Consider the following 18,110-nt stretch of genomic DNA (forward strand, 5'->3'; position numbering starts at 1 on the left):
TGCCCAAGCTTTACTTACTGGAGGGAGGAAGGTGGCCAATGTGGATGAGCTCAAAAGTGGTGGCTCAGGTGCCTCCGTTCCCGAGCCTGAAAATCTGGGCAGTGTAATTAGTATCTTATCCACTCCACGAAGAGTTAAAATGAATTGGGAGGTACCTCTCAGGACCCATGTGCTGCGTCCTTAGTATTATACTCCAATCTCAGTCAGGGCTAAGCATAGTTATCTTCTTTCCTGGCCAGATGCAGTCTGTGTTGTATCAGTTTCTACCTGGAGTAACATTTTTGTATAAAATATTTCCTTTAAGATGTTCCTTCTCATCTTTTTTTCTTTTTAACTTATTTACAATGTCAAAACTTTCTCTCTCTCTCCCTTTGTGGATAATTTAGTATTTGTTATATCTCATTATTCTTTTAAATCCTAAAACAGAATGGTTATTTTAGTTAGGGTTAGGAAGCTGGGATAACTTTCCCGTTTTCTGGATTTTGTGTGAATCAGTTAAGGGGATGTTTGCAAACACATTTGAACAGTTTTAAAGTATATCCAGATGTTTAATTTTACAGGTTTTAATTATTATTTGTTTAGACAACAACTTCTCTCCAAATCCCCATACTATTACCCTCACAATACCTCAAAGAAAACATTTCAAGATATCTCAAAAACTTGGCCAGGCACGGTGGCTCACGCCTGTAATCCCAGAACTTTGGGAGGCTGAGGTGGGCAGATCACCTGAGGCTAAGATTTCGAGACCAGCCTGACAAACATGGAGAAACCCCATCTCTACTAAAAATACAAAATATTAGCCGGGCGTGATGGCGCATGCCTGTAATCCCAGCTACTCGGGAGGCTGAGGCAGGAGAATTGCTTGAACCCGGGAGGCGGAGGTTGCGGTGAGCCAAGATCGAACCATTGCACTCCAGCCTGGGCAACAAGAGCAAAACTCCGTCACAAAACAAAACAAAACAAAACAAACAAACAAACAAACAAAAAACCACACTAGTTTTTGGAGGTCTTACTTTTTACTTATTTATTAATTTTTGTGCTTGGGAGAGATCTGGGGGAAGGATGGAGAAAGAATGAATGAGAACAGGCAGGGTTTCACTTAAAAGCATGAAACCTGTGTTGCTTATATAAGCATTAAAAGAAAAGAACAAGTTCCAACATAAAAGTAACAAACTACCCACATCTGGACACAGATTAGCCATAGTGCCTAAAATCCACTGGTTCTTGGAAAAGCTGAGGTGTCACCAAGGCATCAGATGGTACCTTGCTCGGTCAGGGCTACATGTTGATAGCTGGCCTCTTGACATTCAGACATTTGTTGCAGACTCAGAATCAAGGTGACAGTGTCAGACACAGGAAAAAATAGAGTATCAATACTGGTATCATTTTTCCCGGAGAGAAGGAAAGAAGGCACCTGGCATTCTTTCATACAACTCTAAGTACTGCTTTGTCCCCAATTTGTAGGCTGCGGCTGACTCCCGAAGGAGGGAAAATAGAACAAATTTCAAATCATCCTGTGGCTTCTGGTTTTCCAGTCCAGTGCTGCTCTGTGGTTTGAAATGTAGGGTGGGCAGAGCTCTGTTTCTGAGAAGATGCCTGAAGAAATTGTGCCCAGGCCCAGTGGAAACTTTTGTCCATTCACTGCTCATTCCAGAGCCTTGGCTCCTATAGGATCTGGATACAGACATGAGATCATGGTTTAGGTCCTGTAGCAACATCTGGAGCCACCAGTCTGTGAGCTGAGGATGCTAAGATCTCAGGCCTGATCCCTGGATGGACAGGGACTTTGCTGTTTCTGCCACAGTGGACTCACTGCTAATGCTGCCCAGCCACCGTTTGAATCTGTACTCAGCCCGTGTGAGTGGAACAGTGCAAATGCTTGGAAATTAGCAAACACTCTCCTCCTTGCTAGAAGGCTGGAACTTTAAAGTTACTTCAATATGTGGGGAAAAAAACACAGATAAAGAAAGAAATTGCAGAGTTTTTGTTTTGTTTTGTTTTAATCTGATGCCTCTCACACCCACGGATATTAGGGCTAATTGTATACAAAGTAATACTTAGTCATTCTGGAAACTGGCTGTTTGGTTGAATATGGGAGAGAAAGGTTCCTGAATTTAGGTCCTGGGTCTATTTTATCTTGTTATTGTGCACGAGGTTGGTCCCACAAAAGCTAAAGGAAGTTCTTGCTGTGAAAAAGTGATTCATCCTCTGGGGGTAAGTGAACATCTTTGCCTGATGTTTAAGAGGCGATTTTAAAGTGTTTTGCCCAGAGCCTGGCATGTAATAAATGCATAGAAAATGGTAGCTACCATTATCATCACCCATTTAAGCCTTTACAAGGCAGATTAAGAGTCAGTTGTCAAAAGAAAACAAAATTAGCCTGTGGCACCCCTGAAAAAGTGATTGAGCGCTGAGGCTGGGTCAGGACACCATCCTTGATCTTTTCAAACCTCAGGTGGGTGGGCAGACTTGATTGGATGGCTCTCCAGGAAAAGGGTTCTAGCACGCTGGTGTGAGAGTCATCTCCAAGGACTTCCTGGGCACTCTCTGGGTGTCCCACAGAACTAGGAGAATGGGGGGACAGAGTGATGCCCGGAATGTGACCGTACTAAGCCCTATCACATAAAACCAAATTTCCGTTCTTGTCCACACCTAGCTGTCTTGTATCCTATATGCAGTGCTTGCACAGAGTTCAACGTCACAGAGACTAGAAATAAAAACGTTTGTATGTACTTGCTTCCCCTGGAGTTTAACCTAGGAGAGACAGACCTCCCTTGTATATCCATGTTCTTGGATCTGAAGGAGAAAGAGATACAGAGGTGAAATCTGTTGCCTAAGCCTCCAGTTCACGGTGAGTTGGACCAGGGTAGATTCCTCAGCCAGCTGAGAACTTGCTGTCCTGGACCAGGTTACTTGGGAAGTACAAGGAAGACCCCTGAGTCACCCAGGGCCCAAGCTGAAGATCATTAGCAAAATATGCCTAAGAGAGTTAAGAAAGCAGTGACAAGTTTGCCCGTGTTTGTGACATTGATGCATCCCTAGCCACTCATCTCCCTCATTTTCCTTCATAGTTTAATGATATCCACCCTGTCATTTGGGGACAGAATATCTTCTTAAGTGACTCTGCTGGAAATCCACGATGATACACTCTTTCTAAAACCCAAAGCAGTGCTTTCATTTTCTTGTGGTTAACTGTCAAGGCAGGATGAGATAATAAGGGAACCAGAGAAAGCCCTGAATTTAAGTATAAAGGTCTGTAACAGTGGCTAGAAATTGGCTACCTCTCTTCTTTGGCGTAAGTAGTATTTTTTTCCTGACTCAGGGTGTGTGTCCTTCTTTGGGGAAAATGAGGTGACACAGAGACCATCCACCCCTGGGGTCCGAGAGGACCATCAGGATTCAGGGGCCATCCTCCTTCCTTGGCCAAGGCTTAGATGCCATCTGCCCCTGCAGACAGAAGTCTCCGTGCACTTTGGTGTTTCCTAGGAAGGGAATCCTCCAGCTTTTCATGAGAAGTGACTGGGACTTAACCTCCATATGAGGGAAATACAATTCATGTTCCCAGTGGATCATCCTTGGCACCACTCAGAGGAAGTACAGGCACAGGATTTAGTTATTGATTTATTAATTTTTAACTGAAAACCCAATTTATACCTTGGGTTTCTTTTATTTTCAGGAAAAAAAAACCCTCTCTTAAAAACACGTGGCAGAACAGAGGACATTTGGTGTTTTTTGTTTGTTTATTTGTTTGTTTTGTTTTTTATATATATAGGACATATAACAGAGAGATAAAGAACACAGATGTGGGTAGTGGACAGACCTGGTGTATGATCCCAGCTCTGCTGCTTTTTAGCTGTGTGTCCTTTGGCAAATAACTTAACTTCTCTGAGGACCTGTCACAAAGAATGATATCAACTGACTCTCAGGATTTTGAGGATTAAATGAGGATAATTTTTATAGCGTTTGGCACAATGTCCATTATCTAATAAGCGCACGCGCACACACCACACACACACACACACACACAAATCCAGTGGCTATTACTATTTACTTCACAAAATATTACTTTGACAGGACTGTGCTATGAGGCTGGTGATACAGAGGGGATCAACACAGTCATGGCCATCTCTGTCATCTCTGAACTCACAAGGATGCCTGGGCTAGGAACATGCATACAGATTTGGTGGCTGTCAATATTTGGCTAGAAATTAAAGCCACAGGGGTAGATGCAGATACCAAGAGAGAACACAGCTGAAGCATAGAGCCCTGCAACATCTGAAGGCAGAAGTAGGGGGACCATCTGTGGTCAGTCATGTACCCCTCAAAGAGCCGTTCTGGTAAAAGCAATACAATGAAGCATTTGTTCCTGAGTCTAATGTATCCCTCCCTCCCAGCTTCCCACACCACCCAACACCTCTCCTGCAGTTAGAATTAAAGGCATGACTAGCCTCTGTAAGACAGTGATTATTGGGGACAACTGGTTTTCTGTGGTTCCTGCATACACATTTCCTGCATGTAAATGCCCTTTGCTTCATGCATCCCTGAAGAATTTACCCAACTTTCCATGGGAAAATACCCCTCAGTAGAATAATCCTCCCTATTTGGAAATGTATCATCCTGCATTTTGCTCACAAAAATCTTCTGCCCTCTCTGCCCCCTCCCCACCGTCGCGGAGCTCAGCCTGTGGTTTGCTGTGCATACTGAAAGAGTTGATGAAGTCGTCCTTCCCTTCTGCTGTTAAACAAGGAGTCTCTCTCCTGCCACGTGTTGAAGTGAGAGCCAGCAGGCTTCTATTCTTTCTCATTACACTTGACAGAGTGTTAGGTTGAGGATTTCCCTTGCTCTCATCTTCTTTCGAACAATCAACCTACCCAGGAAAATCTGAGTGCAACTTTTGGAATCTGAGAGGCAGTAATTAATGAGGACATCTTGTTACAAATCAGAAGGACAGGCAACACCAAGGGCTCCAACAGGGACTTCTGGGGTTTCTCATATTCCAGGCTACAAAAACAAATGCTGTAGACCTGGGCTCTGGGCAGCCTTGCTGTGGTTTATGGCAAGAGTCCATGGCCTTTTTTTTGTTGTTGCGTTCGTTGAGAACTTCTTCAGAAAACCATCTGCACTCCATTTGTGTCTCAGGCTGGGGGTGGGGGGTGGGATGGAAAGCATGGGCAGGGAAGTCTGCTTTTTCAGCCCTATTTTTGCCCAGGAAGAAGATTTTTGGATAGTGGAAACTCATATGCTGCCATGAACACATAGGTACTTCAGAGATCAATATGAGTTGTTACTAGGGAACGGCAGAAGTGCACAGGGGTTAATGGCTCCATTGCTGGAAACTGTGCACCTGGGGTTGCATCTGTGGCCGTGTGCTCATCAATGGCATAATCAGGACATGTTGCTCGATGCCACTGAGCCTCAGTTCCTATCCTGGGGATCAAGTGGAGAAAAGTGTGTGGCTTTTATCTTTGCAATGAACGTTTAAGGATGGCCATTGTGAAATATCATTATTTTTATCCTACACCTGCCTTCCAATTCATTCTCCTGGCTTCCCACTCCCTCCATCCTCTGACACAAATCTCAAGCAGCTTCCAGAGCTTTTCTGGTAGCTTTTGGTCTTAGAAGAGAATTGCTTTTATGAAGGAAGGCAAGTCCATTTCAGCATTGAGCCTCAGTCTGTCATCCAGGTCACATCTTTTCTTTCTCAGCTCAGACCTGATGCTGGAACCTGCAGAGAAGCTGGAGGGAAGGGGCTTGGTGCTTTCCTCCCTCCATTTCTCTCTCCCTAACATGCATGGCTGCTTCTGGCTTCAACAGGTTGCTGCTGCCTGGGGCAAGGTGGGGATTAGAAAAGAAGAAGAGGGCATTTTTACTTTACTGGGGCTGTTGTGGTTCCCTCCGTTGGATGCCCTTGTTATGGCGAATGCTCCCAGTGCTGGGCCACCCCTCCTTTGTGGGGAGCTTCTGTGGGATCTTTAGATATTCCCCTTCCCACCCACTGAGCATGTCCTCCTGCAGTCGCCCCCTTGGGGTGGCACACTCCTGCTGAACGGTGGACATGCACCTCAGCTCGGGCCCTCAACTGCCCTCTTGGCAGCTCTAACATGCCTCATTTCTGTGACATCAACTTGGCCTTGCCAAAGTCTGAGTTTCAGGCCTCTCACACTGCAGCCCCCTTCCTCTGTCTGCCATGCAGCCTGTTCCAGCCAAGCTTCCCTCTGTGAATTCCTCTGGGCCAGAATCAGGCACTGGTCTCTTTGCCTGCCACTCCACCTAATTCACCCCGACCTCACCCCCAACCCCCAAACCTCCAGTAGCACACTCTCTTTGAAATGTGTGGGCACCGCCAGGTGCGGTGGCTCACGGTGGGGAGCTGAGGTGGACAGACTGCTTGAGCCCAGGAGTTCGAGACCAGGTTGGGCAACATGGTGAAACCCCATCTCTACAAAAAACCCACAAAAATTAGCCAGGCACAGTGACATATACCTGTAGTCCCAGCTACTCAGGAGACTGAGGTGGGAGGATCACTGGAGCCCAGGAGGTGGATGTTGCAGTGAGCCGTAATTGCGCCAATGCACTCCAGCTTGGGTGACAGAATGGGACCCTGTCTCAAAAAAAAAAAAAAAAAAAAAAGAGAAAAGAAATGTGCAGGCACTTATTACCCATAGTCCAAGTTGCAAGACAGCAAGAAGTGTCCCATTGACTATTTCATTCCATCTGCTGGGTGTTGAGTCCAGTGCCTGAAATGCACTCAGTGCTCAGAAGAAGTGAGCTCTTATTATTATCAACAATACATGCTTTTGGTGATAGGAAGAACCACGAAGGAGTGGGAGGGCAAAGGGGTAATACAAAGAAAAACTCTTCATAGGTACTATTCTGTTTAATTCACAGTGGTGGCACATCCCTTGGGTACAACATGTATAACGGATGAAAGCATTGCATAGGGACATGTATCTAACTGCTCTCTTTTGTCATTTGTATCAGAACGTCATACTGACGCAGAGCAAGCATAGGCTTACAATCAGATGGGTCTGCGTTTGAATCCTGGCTCTGCCACTTTTAGTTGGGCAACTGCTGGCAAATGACTTTACCTCTCAGATCTGGTTTCCTTACCTTTTAAGTGAGGAGAGGAACACTGAGCTTACATGGCAGCTCTGGGGATTAATTACACGGATTAATGCACCTAGCCAATGCCTAGCACGTAGCAGCAACTCAATAAATAACATTTAGCATCTAATACTATTGAGATTCTTCCTCTTCTTTTATTCTGCCAGGGCTCTTTGCCCCCTGTTTCCTCAACTTCCTGATACTAAATGAATTATGACTATTAAAAGTAAAACATTTTACATATTACCAGAATTTGGCTTAGTGGCTAGAAATATTTCTTCCTTTTATGATCAATATAGTTGAAAGATGCCTTTCAACCTAGGCATTATTATTATTATTATTATTAGAGATTGAGTCTTGCTCTGTTGCCCAGGCTGGAGTGTAGTGGCACGATCTCGGCTCACTGCAGCCTCTGCCTCCCGGGTTTAAGCGATTCTGTATCTCAGCCTCCTGAGAAGCTGGGATTACAGGAGTGCACTGCCACATCTGGCTAATTTTTGTGTTTTTAGCAGAGAAAGAGTTTCACCATGTTGGCCAGGCTGGACTTGAACTCCTGGCCTCAAGCGATCTGCCCGCCTTGGCCTCCCAAAGTGTTGGGATTACAGGCGTGAGCCACCGTGCCTGGCCAGCATTATTCTTTATAGTAAAAAACATAAGGAAGAAAAGGAAGTCACATTCAGTACTTGATTGAAAACAAAATAAATCTCAAAATATTGACTGAGCCCTGCTCATGTGCCAGACATGGTGCTCACTGCTGTCCACATCCAAGAGGGGTGATGTGCTGTCATTCCCACGTTACAGACGAGGAGGCGGAGGCTCAGGATGAGGAGCACTTTTAGAGATGCACATCCTAGAGCCTGTCTGAGGTGCCTTTCCACCATATCCCAACTGCCTCTCACCACAGGCAGAGAGAGCCTGGGCTCAAGCAAAACACAGACCACAGGAAAGGACTGTGTTTCCTGACTTCAAACTTTGGCATAAATAATTGCAGGTCTTAGGTTGGTTACAGAAACCCATTGTCAAGAGACAGCTCTGCAGATCAGTTTCTAGATAACTGCTGCTACACAAGGCCAACTGGGATGTGTCATGTGACTGAGGTTCCTGTGAGCAAAATGCGAGGTGAAAGTAGGGTCTCTTGTGGTCTGTCCTGCCTCAACTTGTTAGTGTGCAAAGAATGGGACATCCCAGATGGGGGTTGGGGGCGCAAGGGGAAATGGCTGGAGAGAGGAGTTATTCTGCTCATTGACAGTGGTGAAGACACCACCTCCTGGTGAGGGAGGAGGCAAAACCTAACCGCCAGCCCCATCTCAGGTCATCTGCTTGACTGACAAACCGGGCCACCCATGCACAGATAGATTTGAGAAACAGTGACCAAACCTCTCAGCATGTGTGGCTGTGCTCCTGCCCCAGGAGGGCCCCAAGATGAATCAGTCCTGTCCTTAACAGGCTCACAGCCTAGTGGGGAGACAAGCTGCATACAAGAGTAACTGTAATACCAGGTCAACACTCAAGAGACCAGCAGTGAGGGACAGGTCCATTTCTCTGAATGCTTAGCAGAAGCGAGGCTAGTCTCTAGCTGGATGAGGCAGGGGGACAGGAGAGAAGACTTTGTGGAGCAGGTAATTTTATTAGAAATTCTTATATTTTACTGGTACACAAGTGGGTATCATGAGCAGGACGCTGGCCCTGCAGTCAGTGGACTTAAGTCTGAGTACAGGTTCTGCTCTTCCTGGCTGTGGGACTCAGGACAACTTGCTCAGCTTCCTCATCTGTGCAAAGCAGCATGGTATTGTGGGGATGAGCGTGGACTCTGGGGTCAGGTTGCCTGGGTTCAAATCCTGGTTGGCAAGTCATTTAAAGTAGTAGTGCTTCCGTTTCCATATCTATAAGATGGGGGTAATCATAGTATATTCCACAAACAATTGTGAGAATGGAATGAGTTAATAAATGTGAAACACTTAGAACATTTAGAATAGTGCCTATCACACAGCAAGTGCTCTATGTGCAGCTCTTATTGTTGATGTTGTTAAGAGGGAGGATAATATTAGGGTTGCTGTAAAGATCCAGAATTAGGGGGATCAAAGCGTGACACACAATAGGCTGTCAACATAAGAGAGCTGCTCTTCATATTAGTAAGTGCAGGTGAGCCTAGAATGAGAGGTGAAGAGAAGGGCATCCTGGGCAGTGTGAACAATAAGCAAAGACAGGAGGCAAGAATATGCAATCTGTGAGGCAGGAACAGAAAGTAATTTGGTTCGGATCCTTGGGAGAAATAGAATGAGTTCTTTCTGCTGGTTTCTCAGCTTCCTGTGGGCTCTTAGAATCTGGTAAAAAAGCCAGCTTCCCTCAGCACATCTCCATGGCTTTCTTTTGCAATGTTTCTAAATACAGGCATCCTGGAGGGTCTGCTCCCTGTCTTTCCAAGGATGAGTCTCCAGGAGATGTTCTGCTTCCCCTTGGGGCTCCTGCTTGGCTCTGTGCTCCTGGTGGCTTCCGCCCCAGCAACTCTGGAGCCTCCCAGCTGCAGCAACAAGGAGCAACAGGTCACTGTCAGCCACACCTACAAGATCGATGTGCCCAAGTCTGCCTTGGTTCAGGTGGAAGCTGACCCTCAGCCCCTCAGTGATGATGGGTCTTCACTCTTGGCCCTGGGTGAGGCTGGGGAGGAACAGAACATCGTCTTCAGGCACAACATCCGCCTTCAGACGCCACAGAAGGACTGCGAGTTGGCAGGCAGTGTCCAGGACCTCCTGGCCCGGGTGAAAAAGCTGGAGGAAGAGATGGTGGAGATGAAGGAACAGTGTAGTGCCCAGCGCTGCTGCCAGGGAGCTACTGGTGAGCTCACCACCTGGTATTCATTCAACAAACATTTGATGAGCACCTATTATGTGCCAGGGGTTCCACTAGCCTCATGAGCACTTTGTGACTCTGGCATGCTCCTACTTCTCATTCAAGGATTTCTCTAGGGGGCCCATCCCTGCTATTTATTCATTTATTCACTGGTACTAGCTCCAGGGAGCATCTGGAAGCTGAGCAGGGAGGGACCAGCATCTCTTGCAGAGAGTCTAGACTCCTGGCCTATTGCTTCCAGATGGGAATGCTTCTAGGGGCTGTCATGCCTGTGAATCAAAGCTCCATTCAAAGAGGAAGCGATGAGATACACAGGAAAGATAGGGCCTTGGAGCTAGACAGGACAGTTTACAAATCCCAGTTCTACCACTTTTTAGCTGTGTGACTTTGGGCAAATCCCTTACGTTTCCTCAACTGTCCAACAAGGATAATTCTATCAACTAGTATAGTTCTGAGAACTAGAGATGATGCATAGAAGATTCCTGGTCCTTAGTGGAATTTACAAATCAGTAAATTATAATTATCTTATTAGTAAATAATTACAATTACAATTGTAAAATAATTACAATTTAATTTTCCAAATAATGAAGGTTCTCCCCCCACCCATCCCCCATCACTTTTAAACATAAACTGCCCAGGCTGATCCAATGATAATGAACAGTACTTTGGCATAGGATTTCATGCCTGAAGGAATTGCTATGGTTAAGAGCACCTTAACCTTCAGATCCAGATACAGAACTTGGCACCAGGGACACTGCCATGAATAACCAGTATGGACTTGCCTCTGAGGAGCCCCCACTTTGGAAGCGTTTTTAGGAAGGAGAGAAGGTGTTCTGAGAAGCAGAAGGTGGGCCACAGAGGAGATTGCACTGACCGGTCCGCCCTCCAGCTGCCTCTTGCTGTGTAGGGTCAGAGAGGGGAGCCTGGTTAATTCCCTTCTCCACAGTACCCATAGTTAAGAGTAGGCTATTTTGTGGCTTCTGCAGTTTCGTTTTTCCAGGCTTCAATCTGGACTCATTTCACAAGGTCCCAGCCTTGCTAGTTCCAGCAAACTCCAACCTGCCTGGATCTCACTTTCCCCCAGGAGTCCTGCCCCACAGTGACAGCTGGCCAGGGTGGAGCATTTAAGGCCCCTCCATAGGAAGGCACTAAATAATGACCGCCATGTAGAGAGGAAGGAACAGGGGGAATTCACATGGGAAGGAAAAGGAAAGAAGGGTGGGTCCTGCAGCCTTTGCAGGCAGAGAAAGGAGGAGACGTTTGCAGATGTCACAGATTAGAAAGCCTGGCCCAGGCTGGAAAGGGCCAACACCTTTTCTACCTTGTGGAGCTCCCCCATCCTCCAAAAAAGAGCCGTGCAAGACCCAGAAATCACCAGACCCTTAAGAGTGGGGCTAGTGATTTCTGGGTCTTGTGTGGCTGATCTCAAAGGAAGGAGATCCCCTCACACAACCCTTCAACCCAGCCTACTGTTTTACCTCTCCCTCCCAGATCTGAGCCGCCGCTGCAGCGGCCACGGGACCTTCTCCCTGGAAACCTGCAGCTGCCACTGCGAGGAGGGCAGGGAGGGCCCCGCCTGCGAGCAGCTGGCTTGCCCCGGGGCGTGCAGCGGCCATGGGCGTTGCGTGGACGGGCGCTGCCTGTGCCACGAGCCCTACGTGGGTGCCGACTGCGGCTACCCGGCCTGCCCTGAGAACTGCAGCGGGCACGGCGAGTGTGTGCGCGGCGTGTGCCAGTGCCACGAAGACTTCACGTCTGAGGACTGCAGCGAGCGACGCTGTCCAGGCGACTGCAGCGGCCACGGCTTCTGCGACACGGGCGAGTGCTACTGCGAGGAGGGCTTCACAGGCCTGGACTGTGCCCAGGGTGAGAGCGGAGATGTGCCCTTGGGCCGCCGGACTCTTCTTTCCAATGCAGCATTTAACTGTCAATTACACGTTGTTCCCTTTGGGAGTGTCTTCCTTTAGCCTACCCAGATTACTGAGTCCCAATCCCAGAGTTTCTGATTCTGCGATGGGGCCTAAGAATTTGCATTTCTAACAAGTTCCCAGGTGATGCTGATGCTGCTGGTTTGAGGCCCTAACCTTGAGGACCGCTGGTCTTGTGATCTAATGGCTGTGTGTGAGTGTGTGCGTGCGGTGAGGGGGTTAGTATTAATTACCTGTCGTTCGGATAATAACTTCTGCGGGTCAGGAATGGCGCCTTACACAGGTCTGCCTCCTGCACACCCACCCTTATAGTGCTCAGGGAATACTGACTGGGTCTGGATTGCCTCCCTTGCTCACCCTCTCTTCCCTGTCTTCCCTGTTCCTGTTCTGCCTGCAGTGGTCACCCCACAGGGCCTGCAGCTGCTCAAGAGCACGGAGGATTCTCTGCTCGTGAGCTGGGAGCCCTCCAGCCAGGTGGATCACTATTTCCTCAACTACTACCCCCTGGGGAAGGAGCTCTCTGGGAAGCAGATCCGAGTGCCCAAGGAGCAGCACAGCTACGAGATTCTCGGTTTGCTGCCTGGAACCAAGTACATAGTCACCCTGCGTAACGTCAAGAAAGAGATTTTTAGCAGCCCACAGCATCTGCTTGCCACCACAGGTGAGGAAGCCACCTGATGCCCCAGGGTTCCCAGGAGAGGCCCCATTCTAAATGTTTTCTTTCATTATTCCCACAAATACCCGTCAGGCAGTTGCCTTGACTTGAAGTTTGAAAAACACAGCTGCCACAATCCTAGGTTCTGAAGAGTCCCAGTTCTCTCTCTTCTTTCCTTGCTCCCTGATTACTGGGTCCTCTAAGCCCATGAAGACCTGCTAGATGGGGGCTCATGGGGTCTTCTCTGTCCCTGAGATTAGTAGGGTCTGCACCTTCTCATAAGCAGTCAAAGGGTAGACCTGCATCCCCAGTCCCTCACTGAACCCCCAGAGCCATTCAGAAAGTTCAAGTCGATATGGATGAGAGGCTGCTGAAGCCACCTGTATCAGTTAGATTCATCTCGGTGGGAAAGACATGACACCAATGGGGTAATTTAAATTTCAAAGTTTAACAAGTTGTTCACAAAGGTGTGGGTGGGGGTTGGATAGTGAAACACGAAGACCTGCATCAATAAGGATACGCTCCTGCCTGAAGGGGCAAGGGATAGACGTTGGTACTTGGATCCAGAGAAAACTGTAGAAAAGAGCTGCCTGGTGGGATGGTTTTGGTAGAGGGATGCAGGCAATCCACCGTGTCTCCACAGAATTCTGTCTTCTGCCCTCTGATCTGCTGATGATTCCTGCTAGCTGAACCTGGAAGCCAGAGGGTCAGGGAAAATGGCTGACTCACTTCCCAGAGATCATAGCCTGGGGTACAGAACAAGATGGAGGATGGTGGAGGCTTAGTATGGAGAAACAGAACCTCCTGTGCACCAGCAAATGCCACCAGAATGTTTAGAAGGATAAGCTTACTCTTTAAACATTCTTGTTTCCTTGTGAACATTCTTAAAGCAGCTTAGATCTTCAAGGATTTGGAGAAACGTAGTTGGTTGAATGACTGAATCATTCCTTCACGCAGTACATTTTTATTGAACACTTACCATTTGTCAGGCACTGTTCTAGGTACTGATAAAAATGTACTGCCTCCATCCTGCCCTAAACTTCTAGGGAAATATCTAGGAAGATACAGATGGATGGAACTTTGGCATGCAGTTGTGTTTGCAGAGACATCAAGCTGCCTGTCCTTTTTGGCGGTGGGACTAGGGTGAAGGTGGGGATGGGTCAATGTTGGAAAGGACTGTGAGAGACTTGGTCATCATGAGGGCACCACATGTGATTGCCTTTGTCAGTGCCCTCAAGCTAAAGACCCCCAGGAGCACCCCTGTAGTTAAACAACTTGTGTGTCTTGATTGTTCTAGCATGGATGACTGCACACTATGGGAGACCATAGGGGTGTCTCAGTAGACAGTGTTGGAAAGGACTGGTTAGAGAATTTGGGCCTGTGTTATGTAATTTGGGGGAAGGTGTAAGGAAGCAGGGATTGAGTGCTGTCAAGAAGTGGGGAGAACCTCTCCCCTCTGAGAGGCTAAAGTTGGTGATTGTAACAGAAGTGGTCATTACTCATAGTAGTCTGGAGAGTGGGTATTTAGCTATTTGTGTGGTTGGGACAATGGTCATATTTTTGTCTGTGTTCAGAGTTGATCATGGAAGGGTCTTGCTTTTGTCTTGATCTACATGGTCAAGAGTGACCTGACAGTGATGTCCTGTGAAATGGTTTATGTTCAATAGGAGACACCAAGTCCTCACTGTGAGAGCCAGGCCTGCTGTGGCTGGCAGACTCTGCTTTTCTCTTTTTCCCCATTTTGTCTATGGCTACCTCTGGTACAGCTAGCACTGTGTCCAAAGCCTCCCAGTGCAGCATAGAGATGTCTGTTCTGAAAGTCCTAGCAACTCGTCGCGACATCTTGCTCTCAGGATTTGTAAAATTCTGCTAGTGTGAAGTTTCTCTTTCCTTCTAGTCTGATTCAGCTTAAACACATTCTTATTTGCTCCTCAGGGGAGCCTAAGACAAGAGGTATTCATCCCCACCGTAATCGGGAACATTCTCATTAAGTCCTTGCTTTTTCATTTGTGACTCCCTCCCAATTCTTTTACACCATGTAGGAACTCTTCTATAAGCCTCAAGTCACATTTATTACTTGCCTCTTGACCTGTCCTTCAGGGAATTCCATCTTTAATGGAAGTCTAAAAACAGCACCTGGCAGATGGAAGCCCGTGGGTGAGAGGAAAAGCTTCAGAGAAAAGGCTCTGTGAGGCTATTTATCCATAACTGAGTGAATCGGGGATGTTCAGAGCCCGGGGACCTTGAGATCACTGAGTTCACACCTGGCCTGATGCACTAATTCTCTGTCCTGCATCATCCATCAGTTGGCTTGGGTGGAGACACCTCCAGGGAGGTGAAGGTGGGGGCGTGACTGATGAAGAGGGGAAGCCTGAGAACTGGGGGGGCCTTGGCTTTTCTGTTCCAAGCTTAGAAGGCCAGGCTCCCTCAGCCTGGGATATGGCTGTTGGAATTCAAACTGCTTCTCAAAGATCCCAGTCCTCCCATCCCCTAGGAAAGCTCTCCCCTTAGAGCCATAGCAATGAGCCATTCCTTTGTATTAATCACTGTAATTTCATGTTTTTTTTTTTTCTGAATAGAAGAGTAAACATTTAGCCGTTAATACTTCACTATAAATAAATATATGCAATAACTCTCTTCCTTCACAGGACAGACAATTGGGCAGCATGAGAATACCAGGTACCTGATGGAAGTGCTAAAATTTGGTAGAAAGAGCAGGAAGGACACTCAGATGGACCTAGTTAAGATTCACCTACTTTATAGTTTTGCCTAGGGTTCATCCTTAGAGGAGAATCTGAGAGGCAAGGGCTGCAATTTGGGAGATGAAGGAAGGAGCTTGTTGGATCATCAATGTTGTTCTCGAGAAAGTTTGAAATGGATTCTCTCCACTTTCCATGGAAGTGCCTGAGCTTCTTATCCTGAGGTCCTCTTAGAGGGCAGGGGCTCTGCAGCTGAAGAGTGGGCCGTTAGTTCAGGGCTAGAGCTGTCTGAGCTCTGGACTGAGTGATTTGGGTGGCCAGCCTGAGAGGTACAGTCTGGGCTTGACCAAAGTCAATGTGGACAGGGAAGACCACATGGCCTCTGGTGGGATGGGGAAGTGGAGGCTTTCCTAAAAGACAGTCTGCCTGTGGAATATGTGAAAAAGAGCAGCTTGGTAGCTCGAAGACACCTGTTAAGAACTGTGTCCTGGGACTGAAGCCAGCTCTTGAGATGTCAAGAAAGGGAGCTGACTTGATAACCAACAGCCTGTCACAGAATCTCAGAACCTCTGCTCTTCACCACTTTCTCTTGCCTCCCTCACCCCTGCCCTAGATCTTGCTGCGCTTGGCACTGCGTGGGTGACAGAGGAGACTGAGCACTCCCTCGACGTGGAGTGGGAAAACCCCTCGACCGAGGTGGACTACTACAAGCTGCGATATGGCCCCATGACAGGGCAGGAGGTAACTGAGGTCACTGTGCCGAAGAGCAGTGACCCCAAGAGCCGATATGACATCACTGGTAAGAGCCATCACTGGAGTGTGGGGTGTTTGCTGTAGATGCAGAGGTGGGGATAGTGTGTGCAGAGAGCACTGGCATCTGCACTGCTCAAGTGTGCACAGAGAGTCCAGGGGCCTTAGGAATCACACTTGAATCTGATCCTTGAATCTGCCAGATGTAAGCCCACCCGGGAGGCCTGTAGACTCTGTCCCAGCATTCCAGAACTCGATCCCAGAGCACCTTGTCAACAGATTATATTTGTGAGATGTTCTCCAAGTCAGCAAACTCTCTTGAATACCCTGTCTGTGTCTCAGGATGGATTTGATGGTGTATAGATATTCCTTTTGGAGGATCTTGTGTATTTGGGTGTTGCGGGCAGGAGGGGAGAGAAAGAGAGAGAGAGAGAAACTGAGATTGGTTTGTTGAGCATGATGCACGGAAGGGGTTGTGTTGGGAGGCGTGGAGGAGGGCAGGGTGCAGTGAGCAGGGGTGGCTCCCTGTTTCAGATTTCTCAGCTAATGCTGCCAAGAGCTGGAGCTCAAATGGCTGCTAAGGAGACAAGGCTGCAGGGATGGATCAAGTTTGGCAGTGCCTGAAGTTTGTACAATTCCAGGGCTCTTTTTTAAGAAAAGTAATACACAATCGTGAATACCCAATCAGGTACAAGGCCTTGGAATGGACCCACGAAAGTGTGGGGTTTATTAGCTTCATAGTGAATTCCCTCCTGGAGCCTTGTTCTGCCGTCCACTCCTTGAGTTCTGTGTTGACAGGACATTTTGGGGTTCTTAGTGTTTGCGGAGTGAAGAATGAGGGTATGTGCCTCACACAAGCTGCTGTTTGTCTGCCTTTTACCATTAGAGTCTGAATATTTGTGCCCAAGGAACAATAATTCTAGTTGCTTCTACAGAGAAATAATTTTTTTTTTTTTTTTTTTTTAAAGGGCTGAGCATAGTGGCTCACGCCTGTGGTCCCAGCTACTTAAGAGGCTGAGGTGGGAGGATCCTTTGAGCCTAGGAGGTTGAGGTTACCATGAGCCGTGTTTGCACCACTGCACTCTAGCCTGAGTGACACAGTGAGGCCCTGTCTCTAATAAATAAATAGGAAAAAATTAGGCTAAATATTACATTGAGAAGGAGAGATACTTTGGAAGGAAAAGGGTTGCTGGGAGCAGAAACACATTTGGACCTATAAATAAAATTGGGAAATAAGTGCGAGGTGGTCCAATGAAGAACCAGAGAGCATTTGAAATGCATTTCAATTGGCGTCTTCTCATTTGCTCTGATGCCCTACTCCTGTCCCCAGCCAGTAAGCCCCCTCAGTGACTCCTCATGTTCCACTGCTCCTGCGGGGCTTTATTTGCCGCCTGCAGATACAGATTCGTCTTTGGAGGAGGAAGCATAACCCCTCATCTTCCCTCATGGGAGAAATCCTGGGGAGGAGCCGTGCTGGGGAGAGGGGTCTGGAGCCTGCACTCATGTCCCGCACTGCCTGCTTATTTCCAGGTCTGCACCCGGGGACCGAATATAAGATCACAGTGGTGCCCATGCGAGGAATGCTGGAAGGCAAGCCGATCCTCCTGAATGGCAGGACAGGTGAGAGCTACTTGGAGGCACTATGGACGTTTAATCATGTTTGCATTCTCACATTTTTCTTGGCTGACTCCTCTCTGGATAAGAATTGTGGGATTTTCAGACAGGCGGGGTGGCTCACATCTATAATCCCAGTACTTTGGGAGGCAAAGGTGGGCGGATCACCTGATGTCGGGAGTTCAAGACCAGCCTGACCAACATGGAGAAACCCTGTCTCTACTAAAAATACAAAATTAGTTGGGCATGGTGGCACATGCCTGTAATCCCAGCTACTTGGAGACTGAGGCAGGAGAATTGCTTGAGCCTGGGAGGCAGAGGTTGTGGTGAGCCGAGATCGTGCCATTGCACCCCAGCCTGGGCAACAAGAGTGAAAGTCCATCTCAAAAAAAAAAAAAAAAAATTCTGGGATTTGCATGTAGAGAGAGTCTATCCCTTTATTACTGATGTCTATTTTTAGGCAGGGAAAGGGATGCAAACTTTTCATATTTCAAATTTTTCTTGCCATTG

The 18,110-nt window shown here is 47.5% G+C and overlaps 1 protein-coding gene across 4 annotated transcripts in view; it reads left to right on the forward strand.

Annotated features, from left to right (window-relative positions):
* The window catches only part of TNN (tenascin N), a 72,598-nt gene that overhangs the window by 231 nt on the left and 54,257 nt on the right, over positions 1-18,110 (forward strand). For all 4 annotated transcript variants that reach the window (XM_033197316.1, XM_033197317.1, XM_033197319.1 and 1 more), the window contains exons 2-6: positions 9,496-9,939; positions 11,446-11,820; positions 12,280-12,543; positions 15,850-16,035; positions 17,517-17,606. In XM_033197316.1, coding sequence (XP_033053207.1) covers positions 9,531-9,939; positions 11,446-11,820; positions 12,280-12,543; positions 15,850-16,035; positions 17,517-17,606 — 1,324 coding nt within the window. In that variant the 5' untranslated portion in view covers positions 9,496-9,530. The remainder of the gene's footprint in view (positions 1-9,495; positions 9,940-11,445; positions 11,821-12,279; positions 12,544-15,849; positions 16,036-17,516; positions 17,607-18,110) is intronic.

The sequence above is a fragment of the Trachypithecus francoisi genome, unplaced genomic scaffold (assembly GCF_009764315.1).
Source record: "Trachypithecus francoisi isolate TF-2019V2 unplaced genomic scaffold, Tfra_2.0 Lachesis_group5, whole genome shotgun sequence".
Classification (NCBI taxonomy): domain Eukaryota; kingdom Metazoa; phylum Chordata; class Mammalia; order Primates; family Cercopithecidae; genus Trachypithecus; species Trachypithecus francoisi.